Here is a 16,993-nt window from a genome sequence, read left to right as displayed (position 1 = left end):
AGTATGACTATTTTGAAATCACCTGCAAAAAGCCCAGATCTAAATTCAATGGAAAATGTTTGGGAAATGCTTGCGCAACTTGTCTATGACTGACCTGAAATAACGAAGGTTGCTCAACTATGGGAACGAAAACTAGATGCCAAAAAACAACTAATAGAAACACGTAGCGATGTTATTGTGCATATGCTTGATCATTATGAAGAGAGATTGATAAAAGTTATTGAGAAGAAAGGTGTTAATACAGACTATTAACAGTTTTTCAACGATGTCCGTAAAATAATGTTGCGTGAGTTTTTTAAAAAATGATGAAAAATTAAATATTTTTCCTTACCTAATCGATTTTCTTCCATTTTTATTACAGGCATTGTCTTTATATCTTTATGCTTTTCTATTGAAGGAATTTCGCCATTCTATGGTACTTGGAAAGTCGAATACTAAAGTGTCCGAAAAATATTGTTGGTAATTCTCATAAGTGTTTTCCTTATAGGGTTACCAAGGTATGGTCGATGGTGGAGAATATATTGTTGAAGCAACTTGGGCTCAGGTGTCTGGGATGATGAATCTGGTAAGTACTAAGTTCAGACATGTTTTACATTTTATATATATACATATTCTTGATAGTTTAATTGTTTGCTCTATTCACAATCTTAAATCAAAAGTTTCCAAAATCAAAAGCACTTATGAAGCAATTATTTCTTAATTTTCAAATATTACAACCAATCTAATAGCCTGGTATTATTGATTGAAGCACAACAAAGGAATTGTAATCGGTTGCTATCCCATGATTCTTCTAAAAATGCCTTGTAAAAAAAAGGACATCAAGCATCCTAAATGATGCTACTTAATTTTGTATGTAAGCAGATTAAGTAACCTCCATCTCTTGGATATTTCATGAAACGTATATCTTCATCATCATGAGTCGCATCTTCCGCATGCGAGCCCATGTGACTTAATTTTCACCATTCCTTCTGATCCAGGGCAAGTTGTTTGATGGATGTCCAACTGTAAAAAGATGTTCAATCAAAAGCATTTTCTCTCCACTTTCTCTTTGGCTTTCGTCTGCCTTCTAACATATGCTCAAAGCATAACTTTGCCAGACCAATGGTTGATCGTTTGATATGGCCAAAAAGTTAAAGGGTTTTACTTTTGATAGAGGTGGTAAGAAAGTAGTTTGATGGAGGGTGGATATTTAAAAAAAATTTTTTTTTTTCAATCAGGCGATGTCTCATAATGAAACGCATTACATAATCTTGAAACCCCTCAATACGATTGGTTAGTTTTTAGTCCATGTAATACAATCACGGCACATATAAAACTACTGGGAGGGCATAAATTAAATAAACTTTTACATTTACAGTTATTGGCACCCTTTTTGATTTTAGAATGATGCTGTGTTTTTGGAAAGCCACCCAACCCAGCCCAATTCTATGTTTAAATTTTGTCTCGTGATCACTGGAGAAAGTAAGTTTATGTCCTAAATAAATGAATTTGGTGACTTGTTTGATGGGTTTACTGTGAATAGTCTTTAGATAAAACTGTGATTTAACTGTAGACATACATTCTGTCTTCTCTAGATTTATTTCTAATCCTGTCTCCTTTACATTCTTTGCTAATACATTAACAAAAATTTGAGGTTTATGTGTGCATTCATTAACAAGAACAATGTCATCAGTGTAGGAGAATTTGGAGAGGATTTGTTCTATAGAAACAAAAAACGCTTTGACAAGTCTCTTCTGTCTTAAGCAGTAAGTGAAACACAGAACAGAATTGCTGAAAGCATATCTCCTTGCTTGATGTCCTTTTTTATGTTTACGGAGCGATTGAACCCAAGGTCAGTTTTTATAAAAGCCTGTGATCTGTCATAATATATCTCCAATACAAGAAAATGTTTTTAAGTTTAAAGACAGAAAATGTCTTTTAATAAGATTGAGAAAAAACAATGTAATCATATTACTGTGGGCAGTTTTTAGATTTATTAAAATAAATTTCTAAAGTCTACATTAAAGTTAAACAAGATCTCAAGAAATATTAACAAACAGAGTAAATTTTTTGTCTAAGCTTCCAGTTCAGACTATCTGTGACCTGTTAAATCGGTAGTTGTTGTATTATTAAATATATTATTTCATATTATTTCTTAATCATGTTTTTACAATAATCACAAAGTACAATGTGATGTCATAATAGACTATTTCCTTTATCTTTGAATTGTTTAGATTTCATTTCTCTCACTACTTATTTGCTTTTAATGTTATGTTAACCTTATTCTCACTATTTAAATTATTTATATACTAGTGAGTGTGCATGGTGACAAGCAATAGACTTTTAGTAGTATGTAGATATAAGTAATTTATTGCTTCATACTCATAAATAAAGTACTTGTCTCAGGTAAGTAAGAAAGATTCTAACTTTAATCTCCAAGATTGTATACCTTTTCTTTCTAGTTTTATTAACAAGACAGCATCTTTAATACTTATAATAGCTGAACTATGTGTTCCAATAATAAGACATCTTTTAAAGCTTTAAGTGTGAGTTTGAATGCAACAGCAGAGTTACTATCTTTAAGAGCATATCTGAGAAAATTGACCACTTCCTCATCCTGCAACTAACATTCACGTCTATGGAGATTTTAATGTTCACAATGTGGAATGGTTAGCTCACTCTAACAAGACAGATGATGAAGGGAGCTTCTGTCATGATTTCTATATTGCTTATGACCTAACTCAGATTGTTCACAAACTCATCTATGTGTCCAACACTGATGGTCAGTATGCAAGTCTCCTAGATCTTTTTCTCACAACTTGCCCTCAGCTATGTTCATCCTCCATTCTGTCTCCACTGAGATCTTCCAACCACTCAGTTGTATCAGTTAAGACAAAAACAAAATATAATAAATCCTCAGACATACCTTTCCATAGTACAGTATACCGATACTCTATGGCCAACTGGGATAGCTTCTGTATATCAGATCTACCTCTGAGTTCCATGTTTAAAAAGAATGTGTCTTCTATAGTATTAGACCTGAAGGAATGATTAATTGTACTTATAGGTCGCTTCATACCCTTTCAAAAATTCTAGCAAAATTAACAGCTAGCCATGGTTCTCTTCAGAATGTGCTGCTGCCATTGTGCACAGAAATTACTTTTTCCATTGCTTCCAATGTAGTAGATGTACTGAAACTAAAGTCACTTTCAGGCCTGCCAGCAATCACTGTAAAAAGTGTAATAAAAAACACAAGAGAGTTGTATGCTCAGTCTATTAAGTTCAAAGTAGCTGAGAAACAGCTTGGTTCCCACCAGTTTTGGCAAATAATAAACAGGGTCCTGAACAGAACCATCATCAATGGACCTGAGGTAATCTTGTCAGAATCGGACAAAGCCAAACTCTTTGCCAAGAACTTTGCAGCTAATTCTAACCTATGCGATCAAGTCTGCCAGCCCCCCCCCCCCCCCGTATTTCCTCCTGTATCTGAAAACATGCTATGTGACATACAAATATCAGTGCGTGATGTTCCCAAACTAATAAAAAACCTTGATTCCAGTAAAGCAACTGACCCTGACGGCATTCCAATTATAGTGCTTCAACCAGAACTAGCTCCTATAGTTACAAAGCTGTTTAAGCATTGTCTAACACTCTGGGAAGCCTCATCATGATGTCTCATATTTAAGAATCCAAGGTAAGGTGCATCATAAGTAAGTTGCTGTAATCTGTTAAATAGAGAAGTAATCAACCACCTCAGGAAAAATAACCTCCTTAGTGGTTTCTGTTCTGCTAGATCTACAACAGATGTGCTAATGGTTATATCTCATATGATTAGCGAATCTCTCAATAGAGGCTTCTTTCCTAGGGCAATTGCTCTCATCATATCAAAGGCCTTTATAGGGTACTAGCAAAGGGTACCCGGCATTGCCCGAGTGTTTGGAGGTGTGTGTGGAAACTCCGGGAGTGGGGTTTAAAAGAAAAAAAGAAAAAAAAGTAAGTATGAGGATTGAACCTGAACCCTTGAGGCAAAGTTGTAAATTAAAGTGTGAAAAAAAAAAAAAAAGTGCGATGTTAACCATTGCCCCACCGCGAGATGCTAACAGAAACACGTTTGAATTTATTTAATTACTTAGATTTGGTAGGTGCCCATTTTAATGAGTTAATGAGGTCAAGTTTGACTGTGGGGCGGGAACGCGTCCCAAGATGTTATAGGAAAAAGACTAACCCACATGCGGCGAGCGACAAATGTTGAATATTTATCTTCCCGAAATCGAGCAAATTAAATAGACAGGTGAGCTTTGTTGTTAACTGTGAGATATTACGATTTATATGTGATATAAAAAGTTTTAAAAAGTTGTGAAGTGAGTGACTGCTTCTCTGAAAAAAGCCTTTTGTAGACATACAGAAAAAGCGAACACACATATATACATACATACATACATTTTCACTTTTATATTTATAGACTAGGGGGGGGGAGTACCCGGCGGTGCCCGGGTGTTTGGAGGTGTGTGTGGTGTTAAATAAAAAAGAACCCGGAGATGGGGGGGGGGGGGGATGTTCGAACCCAAAGCCCTGAGGCGAAGTTTGAAAATAAAATCGGCCAGCCAGAATGAGTTAGTGAAAGATGTTTGAATTTATTTAAGAACCAAATTGACAGGTGCATGGCCGGAAGTCGTCGAGCGTTACGACGACGACCTAGGTTTGTTTGTTATAAGCGAAGTAAAAAAAGAAAACAACGTTAACACTTAAGCGGGAAAAAAAAACACAAAACAACTAACGTAAGGCAAACGAACGATGAAAACATAAAAACGAACATGTGAAAAATGGCTTAAATAAGCCTGTTTTGATATTAAAATTTAAAAAATCAAAAAAAAAAACCCAAAAGAACATCTCGCACCATAATTTGAACCCAAAACGTTTAGATAATGAACCAAGGTCTTAATCAACTGAGCTAACGCGATGTACATGAAATTTGTTCGGTTTTTCAACTATTTAAAGTAAATCAGGTCACGACGTCATCTGATGCATGCATAGAATCGGTCATTGTCACGAGAGGACCGTTTTTGTTGACCCCCCCCCCCCCTGTCGAAAATTGTCGATTTTGGGGTGAAAAAGTTAACGTTTTTGGCCAATTTTTTGATATTTTTTGAGCAAAGGATGGAGCTTCGATGTGATACAGTTTGTGAATTTTTGTCACGTCTGTCGAAAGTTTTTAGCAGACATCTAAACACACATACATACATACATACATTTTTGCTTTTATATATATAGATAGCGTAAAGGTCTACTCCAGCTACACTGTAGCTGGAAATGTCTTCTCAATTATTAAATTATTTCTCTCTGATAGGTTCATAAGAGTAGTGGTTGATGGGCAGAAATCAGAAGCTCACAGTATTAATGCTGGAGTTCGTCAGGGGTTCATCCTGGGCCCAACTCTGTTTCTGATCTACATCAATGATCTTCCAAATCGCATCCTAATATCATGCATAGACATTTATGCTGACAACACTACCATCTATGACAACACTTAAATGACCAAATTCTCTCTGATTTTCTCTCCTGATTTTGAGCATGTGTTACAATGGGGGAAGAGGTAGCTGGTTACTTTTAATGCATCTAAAATCAAGCTTCTATCTTTACATTATCAATGCTCTGATCCTCGTCTGGCATTAATTGAAATGAATAGCTCTCATCTTGGGGAGGCTCCATGTTTTGACAAACTTTTGGGTCATGTACATCAAATCCATTGCCAAGGTCACTGGAAAAATGATGGGATCATTCTACCACTTCAGTAGATATCTCATTGCTGATGCAATTCTCTACCCGTACAAGAGCCAAGTACATCCAAGGGTGGAGTGCTGTTGCCACATCTGGGCAGGAGCTGCTAGAAGCAGCTTATCCTGCTTTGACAGAGTTCAAAATAGACTTTGCATCCTAGTGGGGGATGCCCTTTTCTCTTTCCTGCAACCTCTTTCCCATAGAAGAGACATTGTAAGCCTGTCTCTGCTTTATCGTTATCTTCATGGCAAGTGCTTGTCTGAGCGTTCATCTACGACCACCCCCATACCAAACTTTCACAAAAAACACTTTAGCTGAAACCACTATCAATAATTTCTCCCATTCTTTGTGCCTAAACCTAAATGTAGAGTAGGGTGCAGCATAAGTACATAAGTACATTGATATACCATAAAAAATTCCATGTATTTATTAAAAAAAAAGAAGTTGGAGAACTCAAAGTTGAATCGTAATGAAATTTATGTACAATAAACTGAAATCAAAATTTAACAGTATTTAAAAATATATTGCAAGATTTCTTTGATATTATTGTAGATTAACACCTTCTGCTAAATCGACTCCACCTGCCTTCCCCAAATGTGATTTTCCCTTACAATTACATCTGAACACACAGAAACACTTGGCAGCAATTTAATAAAAATTTAATGTAAAATAATATGGGTTTTAAGGCCATTCTAAAGTTTTATGATAGTTAATAAATTTATTTTTCTATGAAAATAAATTCTGTGCCTTTAAAAATTTTTTTAAAAACAATTCTACATGGTTTTAAGAGGAAGAGGCTTGCCACTTTGACTTTGAGTCTGTGGTAGGGCTAGGGACAATTACGTGTGAATATTCTGAAAACTTGGCAAGAAAGACAAAAACAATTATTTTAGAGGTGGAATTAGTTTCACATATAAATTTAATGTAAAATAATCCACCATTTCCAGGCCATTGTAGCATTTTAGGGCAATCAATTTATTTTTCTATATAGTCACCACCATTTTCAATGCACTTTTACCAACCTTGGTTGATGCCTCAGTTGTAAAAGTCCGGAGCACACTTTGTCACTTACATCTCTATTGCCATTCTGAAATTGACAAACTCATCTCCAAACTGTGCTGACAGCAATTGCATTGGCTTCGTAAATGTTCAATGGACACTGGTAAATTTTGATTAGTTCAATTTTTTTCTGCAGGGAGAAATTCAATAATGCATCTCTGTTTCTGAAGCATTAAAAAAAACAAAACAAATGGAACTGTGCGACTTGGGAAAAACATGACGTGAAAACTGCCTCACCACCTTCCAAAAAATGGTCCAGTTAATGACCACAGAATTAATCTTTTTTTTCTAATTTTCACATATTATGCATCCGAGGGATCGCTCTTTCAGATGGTGCCAGTTTCAACCTGGTCCGATGAGGCTAACGTAAGTTTTTAGTACACACACACAAACATTTGCCCTTTATATAATAGACTAGCATGGATACCTGGCATTGCCTGGGTGAATATAAAGTTCGGTTTAGACACAGCTGCTATACTAAGGATATTAAGCACTTTTATTGATAGCCCCCACAATAAAAAAAGAACAACCTCCCCACCAGATATTTCAGCAGAAGGGATACAAAGAGAATACCCTCCCCCTAATAAAAATAAATAGAGATGCCTTTTTGGCAAAGAAGAAATCAGCTTAATGAATATCTGAACACGTGGAAACTCCGGACCGGTATCTTTAAATTTATTTCAATGCTAAATTGTCATAATTTCTTTGTTTGAAGTGTCTCTTGGGAAGAAGAAAAAATGAACTCTTAAATGGAAATTACAGTAACCTATATCTATTCCATTTTTTCATTCATAATTATGGGAGGGGAATTTATCTTCAAATATTTTAAATTTCAAATTAAAGCGGCAGACTTATACTAAGTAAATATTAATAAGTCCTTACACCCCCCCCCTGTTTTTTTTTTTTTGTTTTAAATTGAGAGTAGACAACACATTGTGGATGCGTTATCAGAAGTTCTCGTTACTCTCGCTTCCTCTTATTTGTCCCTCAGTCCTCAATGAGTGATGTTTCTGACAAAGGGTGAAGAAAAAGCTGCTCTCCAGGATGACAGTACTTCATGAACAGTAGCCTGAGATGTCGGAAATTTTCTGTTCCTATGTCTATCCTTGTGGCCATGTCACTAGTAAGGGTGCTAGAGGTAAATGTTTCATCTGGGCTGACGTTATCTGTCTGATTGTCAGGAACCCGAACCTTGGATTAACCACTAAGGAGGCCGTCCTGCTGTATTGCCATTTGGTGAATGGACTCTGAACCATGCGCCAGTTTCGAGTGGGGCCTCTCGATGCCATACTGGTGGGTAATTGTCACGGCTTTACCTTATTATGGCTACAAAAAAAAAAAAAATCTTTCTCTCCTTTTTTCTCTTACCTGCTCTCTGTCCTGCTCTAACCAAGTCTATCGACCTGTTCCACTAATCCCAATCTTCAACATAAAATACCTCCAGAAAAATAACATGTGTAAACCTAGAACCCCATCCTCCAACGTAGACCCCTACTACCATGTCTCCTTCTCCAACATCAGGGGTCTCTGTTCCAACCTTCCAGAGGTTGAAACCCAATTACAGGAGACGATACCAGACATATTCTTCCTAAGTGAAACTGGCATTAGGCCGACCGCTTCCCTTGACAAATTCATAATTAAAGGATACTCTAACTTAACATCTAAATCTGATCCCCAAGATCGCCATGGACATGGAATATGTCTACATTAAAGATGGCTTTCCATGTAGTAGGGATATCTCAAGAGAATACCCTAATTTACCTTATATGTGCTTCTGGGTTGCACTTGCTTACACCACTGCATTTATATTCACTCTCTATCGCCCCCACAACAGCGGAGTTACTATCCTTAAGAGCATATCTGAAAAAATTGACCACATACTGTCTGCTCATCCTTCAGCTAACATCCACATTTGTGGTGACTTCAATGTCCACAATACGGAATGACTGACCCACTTTAACAAGACAGATGATGAGGGGAGGTTCTGTCATGATTTTGCCATTGCCTATGACCTCACCCAGATTGTCTACGAACCCACCCGAGTGCACGATACTTCCGGTCAGTATGCTAGCCTTCTAGACCTTTTTCTCACAACTTCTCATGAGCTACGTTCAAGTTCCGTTCTGTCTCCTCTGGGATCTTCCGACCACGCGGTTGTATCAGTTAAGATAAAAACGAAATGCAATAAGTCTGGAGATGTACCTCTCCACCGTACTGTATATCGATACTCTACTGCTGACTGGAATAGCTTCCGTATACTTATATCTGATCTACTACTCCATTCCATGTTAAAAAAAGATGTGTCCTCCATAGTATCAGAACTGACCGAATGGCTAATTGTAGGCATAGACCGATTATACCATCCAAAAAATTCCAACAAAAACCTAACAGCCAGCCATGGTTCTCCCGAGAATGTGCTGCTGCCATTGCACACAGAAATCACTTTTTCCATAGCTACTAACGTAATAGATGTACTGAGACTAAAGCTACTTTCAGGACTGCCAACAACCACTGCAAAAGAGTAAGAAAAAATGCAAGAGAGCTATATGCTCAGTCTGTTAAATCCAAAGTAGCTGAGCAGCGGCTTGGTTCCCACCAGTTTTGGCAAATAGCAAACAGGATCCTGAACAGAAGTGTGCGTTTTATCCCAACCATCATCAATGGACCTGAGGTCATCTCGTCAGCATCAGACAAGGCCAAGCTATTTGCCAAGAACTTTGCAGCTAATTCTACCCTATGCGACGAAGGCCATCAACTCCCCATATTTTCTCCTATAACGGACAACACGCTCTGCAACATACAAATATCTGTGCGTGATGTCGCCAAGCTAATCAAGAACCTTGATTCCAGTAAAGCAACTGGCCCTGACGGCATTCCAATCATTGTGCTGAAAAAGCTTCAACTAGAACTTGCCCCCATACTTACAAAACTCTTTAAGCGCTGCCTTAAAGAGAAGTGCTTCCTAACACCCTGGAAAACCTCATCAGTATGCCCTGTATTTAAGAACTCAGGTGATAAGTCCTCTCCCTCTCAGTACAGACCAATAAGTCTCCTGTGTGTCATGAGTAAGTTGCTGGAATCCATATTAAATAGAGAAGTAGTCAACCACCTTAGCAAAAATAACCTTCTTAGTGACATGCAATATGGTTTCCATTCCGCCAGATTTACAGCAGATGTGCTAACTGTTATATCTCATAGGATTAGCGAATCTCTTGACATATCAAAGGCCTTCGATAAGGTATGGCAGGTGCTCATCTGAACTTCAATTTCTGGTCCCCCCACGCCAATCTTTCACGATAAACACCAGCCTAGCTGAAATCACTGTCAAAAATTTTCCCTACCCCTTATCTGTGCCAAAATCAAAACGTAGATTTCATGAACAAAGCTTCTTTCTTAGAAGTGCATGCCGGTGGAACTCTGTTCCGGTTGCCTGTTTCCCACCTGACTACAACCTGGATATCTTCAAGTCCAATGTGAACAAATTCCTGATGAACCGCCTTCTTAAGTAAGACACTTTATCAAATCTCCAACACTAACGTACTGTACACACAATAACCCTTATCCCCGAGTGGCTTCCGGGCCTTGATAAGTGGTTACTACCTTGTAAAAATAAAAAAAAAATAAAATAAAATAAATACATGAATCAAAACAACTTTTCTTTCAATTAAAGCAGCGACGAGTGCCTGTGCGACCGTAAAAAAAATGCAAAAGAGGAAAATAAGGGGAAAAAACACCCCCACAACTAATGACATCATCATGCTACAAAATAATGTATTAAACATACTTTCAGTTTTCTATGTGTGCGTGACATATTACCACAGAATTAATCTTTTTTTCTAATTTTCACATATTATTCATCTAGTACCGGTTTTGACCTGGTTTGATGAGGCTGACGAAAGTTTTTAGCAGACATACAAACACACCGACGTTTAATATTTATATAATTGAAGTCTAGTGGGGGTACTCGGTGTTGCCTGGGTGAAGAGAGCTGCTATACTAAGGATATTGAGTAACCCCCAGTCCCCACCAGCCCCTAAAAAAAAATTAATGAATCAAAGCAACTTTTGGCAGATATACACACACACACACACACACACACACACACACACACACAAACTAACACACATTTTCCCTTTTATATAATAGACTAGCCTGGGTGCCCGGCATTGCCCAGGTGTTAGCAGGTGTGTGTTGAGCAAAAAAAAAAAGTGGTAAGGGCAGGCAGGCAGGCTTGAACCCGTACTGCGAAGGAGAAAAAGGATATGAAAAAAAGAGGATTGTGAATTAAATGAGTTGGTAATTAACTTTTGCCCGAGTGGAGGATATTGGCACAATGACGAAATAAAAAAAAAATTAAAAAAAGATTAAGAATGAGCTGGAATTGAATTCAAAAACATAGGGTAATTATTCTTCCTTGCTAACCATCAGGCCAAAGAGGATATTAAATTCAATGAGTTGGTAATATATATGAGCTCATAGCGCCATCTCCCTTCCCCATTTTTTCTAGAATCTTCCTTAGAATGGTTGACATGATCTTGGGTGCCGAGTTCAGCCCAAACCCCACCCTCGTAAGGCAGTAGGTTCTGCCTTTATATCTGACCAACTGGTACTTCCAGAGTTTCTTGGCAACACGGAGTTGCAAATAGGCAGATTTTAGATCGACCTACTTAGAGGCACCATTCATTTGCCTCCATTCTCTGATGGTCTCACTGCATATATCTATGGTATCATCCCTTTTTTTGTTTTATTTTACTTCAGTCCAAGTTCTCAGAAATCAAGGGGCCCACAACCTGGGGCTAACACTTGAACTCTATATGAGATACATAGATATTCGAATGTTGCATTTAAGTTCTTTATGCCTCAAAAACTGAGTTACTAAAGAAGTTGAGAACATAATTTTCCTCTCCCCAATTAACCATTTTCATACATTGTAGTATATCTTTCATGTTGGTCTCGTGGTCTTACTGGATTCCAGGACAAGAATTTATCTAGTCTGGTGGAGTATCCAGCTTCGTGCTATTACTTGAGGTAACATCACTTGGAGAAGATGCACCATTCCTCGTAAAAGCTAACGTGGGTTAGCTATAGTGAGGAGATCTTATTTGTGCAGCGAATACTATGTGATTTTGAATATTTGGTCAGGGTTTACTTCTATGGAAAAAGTGTACAGAGAGACTTTAGACACTCGAGGATAGTGTCGTAAGCATTCAAATTCTCTCCCGTAGGCATTATGGCACTCGACATGTCGGTTCAATTCTCGGAAATCTAGTACTGGTCTGACCTTTCCTTTTGTTGGTTGCAGAATGGCCATTAATGGCAAGATGCCCGATTCGACATCATTTGTCCACGGCAACAGTATTCCTTCCTCCATCCATCTGTCCACTTCTCGTTCAAAGTCCTTTCTTGCTCCTCCTTTAAGTGAGTTATCGTAACATGCCACCCTGTTTGTTAACGTAGGTGGTTTATTCTTCCATGCCCACTCCACTGTCCACTGATTCCCGTCGAATTCCGCTCTAAAATTTGGATCACTGATGGATATCCATTTCTTTTCTCCAACCTGTTTGATTCCTTCATTGACCTGCTCTGTTACTGTGCATCCAACTGGTCCGAACCTCACGCCATTGCTGCCGAGTGTGACACCTCCAAGTCGGCATATTACATCCATTCTGACAATCACTTGGACGCCAGGCACCAGGTAAATAGTGACAACCGCATGGAGTCTCATCTGGTGATCCTCGATTTCAATTGTGACAGTCCTCCTCCCTCGACATTTCACTCATGACCCATCGAATGCCACTACTTCGCCCTTCCCTTTCCATCCTCTGACAAGGCTAGTGTGCACCATGGTAGTGATACAGCCGGTATCGATCAGGGCCACAGCTTCTTGTCCTTCCACCACAATTTCACGATTGGGCATCTGCTGCAAGTGTGCCATTATTCCCAAGTCGGGGCAGCCACTGGCGCTTCGGCTCGCCCTTGACAGTTTCCCAGACTCTTGCAGTTAACTGCCATGTGACCTGATTACACCTGTAGCACACAGTCCTTTCCAAGAACTTCCTACAGTTTCTCCGCAGGTGCGGGGCCTCTACATTCAAAACATGCGCCTCACGGTCTCTGGCAGTTTTTGCTCTCATCCTTCCGTGCTGTTGCCACCATTCCTAAGGCCCCAGAGGGTTGAGTGCGTACTAATATTCTTGCAGTTGGAAGCAGATCACTCACCTCCAAAGTCTCGATAACTGGGACCTGCTGCAGCCTTTTTGAAATCTCCTCCGGGAACCTGGTAACAAATGCCATCTTTGCTACGTGATTCGCTACCTGTCTCCAAATTCCTGCCAGTTCCACCAATCTTTTGACTTCATTTGTATACACATCGACAGATCTCCCACCCACCTCTTCTCTTTTAATTTGTTGTACGCCTCAAACGGCCCCTCCGCAAATGCCTGGATCAATCTGGCTATAATCGTCCTAGCGTCCTCCTGTTTATGGGAGCTCAGCTCCAAATATAGGGCCAGCGCATCACCCTCCAGGAACAATGGTATGACTGTGGCGACGTCACCTATCTTTTGGAGCTTTTCCACTAGGTTGACTTTCTTTTAACCAAGCCACCACATCGTCTTCGCCACTGAACGGCTTTATCATGTTGTTCAGGCCAGTAGCCATCGCCGAAATAGCTTGAAGTGTTCCTAGTTTAGGACAATAAAATTAAAGAAAAAAAAAAAGAATTTGTCTTTGCAAGCCAACAGCTGCCGGGTTTGAGATCATCACTGACACCAACCTTTGTCTGTCTGCCTCTCACTGACCTAACCTGTCAACTCCTTTTATACATGTCTCCCGCGTGATTTTGTGTGATTTTGCGTGACTTCCACCAGAGCACACCTTTTAAAACTATGGGGGCCATCTTGATTTCTCTCTCTCTTTCGTCCAACCTCACCCGACACACATGCGTTAAGACCTGTTCGTTTGATCTCTTTTTCCCTTTTTCTCCTTTCATTCTGCTAACTTTAAACAACATATACAAAATTCAAGATTTGTTTGTATCATAAATCATAGTCTCACTTACACTTGAGCATATCTAATTATTTTGTTCGCTTTTTTTAGATGTACATTAAAAAAAAAAAATTAATTGTTTTTTTTTAGTGTAATTTCTATCTTCTATTATCTAGGGTGGTACAATTATTGGCAGTGCCAGATGCAAAGCGTTTCGGGAACGAGAAGGCCGATTGAAAGCAGCTTATAACCTGGTTCAAGTAAATATTACCAACTTGGTTGTTATTGGAGGTGATGGAAGTTTGACTGGAGCTAATAAGTTTCGTCAAGAATGGCAGTCATTGTTACAAGAATTAGTTGACAATAGTAAGAATAATTTTTATAATTATCATCATTAACTTGTTCATTTGAATAAAAATATCTGGAATATTTTCTTGACATTGTTGTGACTACTTTTTTAAAACTTTTCTTTTGTCTAATGTATTTTAAATTATTTACCAAAAGAGAACATTGATAGTAAAATTTGTATAATAAAAAAGAAAATAGTTCTCATGTAGTATGGATGCAAATAAGAACATCTATATTTTATTCTTTCAGATCAGATTACCAATGACCGTATGAATGCTTGCAAGCACCTAAATATTGCTGGCATGGTTGGTTCCATTGATAATGACTTTTGTGGTACTGATATGACCATTGGCACAGACTCTGCTTTGCACAGGATTATGGAAGCCATTGATGCAATTGCCACTACAGCCTCCAGGTATAATTTTTGTGTGTGTGTTTAAAAATCCATCTTGACATCACGTCATGTCTTAGCAAAAAAAAAATGCTTCCTGATTGTACTATTAAACCTGATATTTCTTCAATCAAACATTCATCCCCCTGTAACCTTCCAATGCTATAAGACAAGGATATAAAAATGTTTGATCACTGCTTCATGTTTATGAATATTAGTTTTTGAATACTAATTCTGAAACTGACTCAAAACTGTACTAAGTGTGAATATATATATGTTGTGTTTCCTTGTTTCAACTGAGGTGATTAAAATTCCTCCTTGGTATATACCCAACAGAAGTTGGACTTTACAGTGGATTGGCAGAGCACAGAACCAATTATACCCCCATTCCCCATGAGGTCCAGCAAGTGATGCAACCTGGCTTGTCTGCTCTGGTCACGAGTGGCTACTGGAACTATGCTATCTCTTTGGTGAGGGTCCTGGCTGATAGATGATTTGGTTGAATAGGCGTCACTCTCCCCACCTTGCTTTTGATAGTGTGCAATCCATTCAGCTCTGGTCTCCAAAGTCAGCGTCACTGGAAAGTAGAGGTCATTTCAAAACAAAGGGAGAGAAAAAAGATGACTCGAAAACTTGGCTTATTGTATAACAAAAACAAGATTCAGGGGTAGTTAAAAATTCTGACCGTTTCTGACTCCAGATACCAATACTTGGTGACTGGTGGATTTTGTTAATAAAATTGGGGGGACTAACCCTGAGGGGCCTCTCTTCACAGTGTGGATTCAGTGGTTTGGAGCAGAGAGAGACCTAAGTGAAATGTGTTTTCTCTCAGAGGTCTGGGTCTCCCAGCGGTTGAGCAGAGGTGTCCTTGAGGTTGTTGTTACCTCTCATTATATTCAGAACCAGGTAGGTAAGCCCTGCCTCCCAAATCAACAGAACTTTATTTCATAGACCAATCTCAAAAAGGATTATTTCTCAAGTTTTTGAGGAACTTTCCCATTCTTCCTCCTCTCTCCATCTGCACTTCCCACATCACTAAAGTGGGAGAGCCCGATTGCCCCTCCCCCCACACTCCTGCTGTTTTTACTTCTTTTACCATCAGTCGTAGACTGCTTTTCCCAAAGGTCACCTATATAAGGCACCATAACAAAATCGATTATCTAAATCTTTCCAAAGGGGCTTCATGGCCAATTACAAATTAACTGACCACTTGACAGCTACCTACTTGACTTCATTTTCTGGTGGTCCCTCAAATAAAACTTTCACTGCCTGGAAAATAGTTTTATCATTTTCACTTAAATCCTTCAACTATCCAGCTTGTGGGAGGGGAGGGGCAATCATTTTGATTATCTGCTAAGAACACATTCCTTTTTTTCCATCATTACTATCATCATCATCATCATTATCACTGTTACATCCAACAATGTGAAATCTCCTGAACTCGTGTCAAAAGGACCACCCAGAAAATTGACTGCTTCTCGACCGAACAACAGGGCTATTTGATGTTGCCTGGTGCACTATCTGGTCACACAATGAATAATTCTTCTTTTTTTTTTTTTTTTTTTTTTTTTTTTTCATAGAAAAACAAATTTTTGAAAAAATCCAAAATGGGCAAGTATAATGCCCCTTAGCCTTGGTAAACAATTACCTCGAAATGTTGTCTTAGTAAAGATTCCATCATCTCACTGTTCTATAAAACAACAAAAACAGTAATACCACTTTTTGTGGTATTCACTTAGCATCTAGCATTCTGCTTTCCACTGAAAGTGGAAGTTTAAAGGGACTACAAATTTACATATGGTCCCCAGTTTGCATGTGTATCCTGAATAAGCGGAGATGATATATTCTGCCCAAATTTGGCATCCATCTTATATTGGCTAGGTTCAACGATACTTTTGTGATTTAATAGAAACGTATGTCTCAACATGGTTATACTTAAAAAAAAAAACCTTGCCTCAAATAAGAAAATAATTTCCAAAGAAAGTTTGTTACATTTCAGGCTATGTAGTTGGAATGTAAGAAATTTGTATGGAAGGTCTAATGAGATTGAGTTTTTTGAGAGATGTATTGACTAAGGATGTGAGTTCTCTGCTTTATAGTAGTATTCCACTTTTTTAATAAAAAAAAAAAGAAAGTTTTTTGGATTTCTCTTTTTTGTTATTAAATAGATGCGGATTGATTATAGTTGACTAATATACTTCCCAATTTTATGTAGAGCACTACTGGAAGTTCTTTTGCTTTTATTCTATTGTAAACCGATTTATTGAAACAAAATATAAAAAAGGTCATTATTGAAAATAACACAGTATTTATTTGCATATTTAATGACAAAATTAAAAAAAAAAAATGATTTTATTTCACTTGAAATTTTATAAGAAATATAAAAATAAATTTTTTTTTTTTAATTTTAAAAATAAGTTTTTTATTTGAATTTATATAATAAATATGCTT

At 38.0% G+C, this 16,993-nt stretch overlaps 1 protein-coding gene across 5 annotated transcripts in view; it reads left to right on the top strand.

Annotated features, from left to right (window-relative positions):
• LOC145296052 (ATP-dependent 6-phosphofructokinase-like) overlaps nt 1-16,993 on the top strand; it is a 224,438-nt gene that overhangs the window by 36,351 nt on the left and 171,094 nt on the right. For all 5 annotated transcript variants that reach the window (XM_080142108.1, XM_080142107.1, XM_080142111.1 and 2 more), the window contains exons 3-5: nt 488-565; nt 13,980-14,169; nt 14,401-14,566. In XM_080142108.1, the coding sequence (XP_079998234.1) occupies nt 488-565; nt 13,980-14,169; nt 14,401-14,566 (434 nt within the window). The remainder of the gene's footprint in view (nt 1-487; nt 566-13,979; nt 14,170-14,400; nt 14,567-16,993) is intronic.

The sequence above is a fragment of the Euprymna scolopes genome, chromosome 16 (genome assembly GCF_053919585.1).
Source record: "Euprymna scolopes isolate OS-2025 chromosome 16, ASM5391958v1, whole genome shotgun sequence".
NCBI classification, from domain to species: Eukaryota; Metazoa; Mollusca; class Cephalopoda; order Sepiida; family Sepiolidae; genus Euprymna; species Euprymna scolopes.
This window is presented reverse-complemented; position numbering and strand designations above follow the sequence as displayed.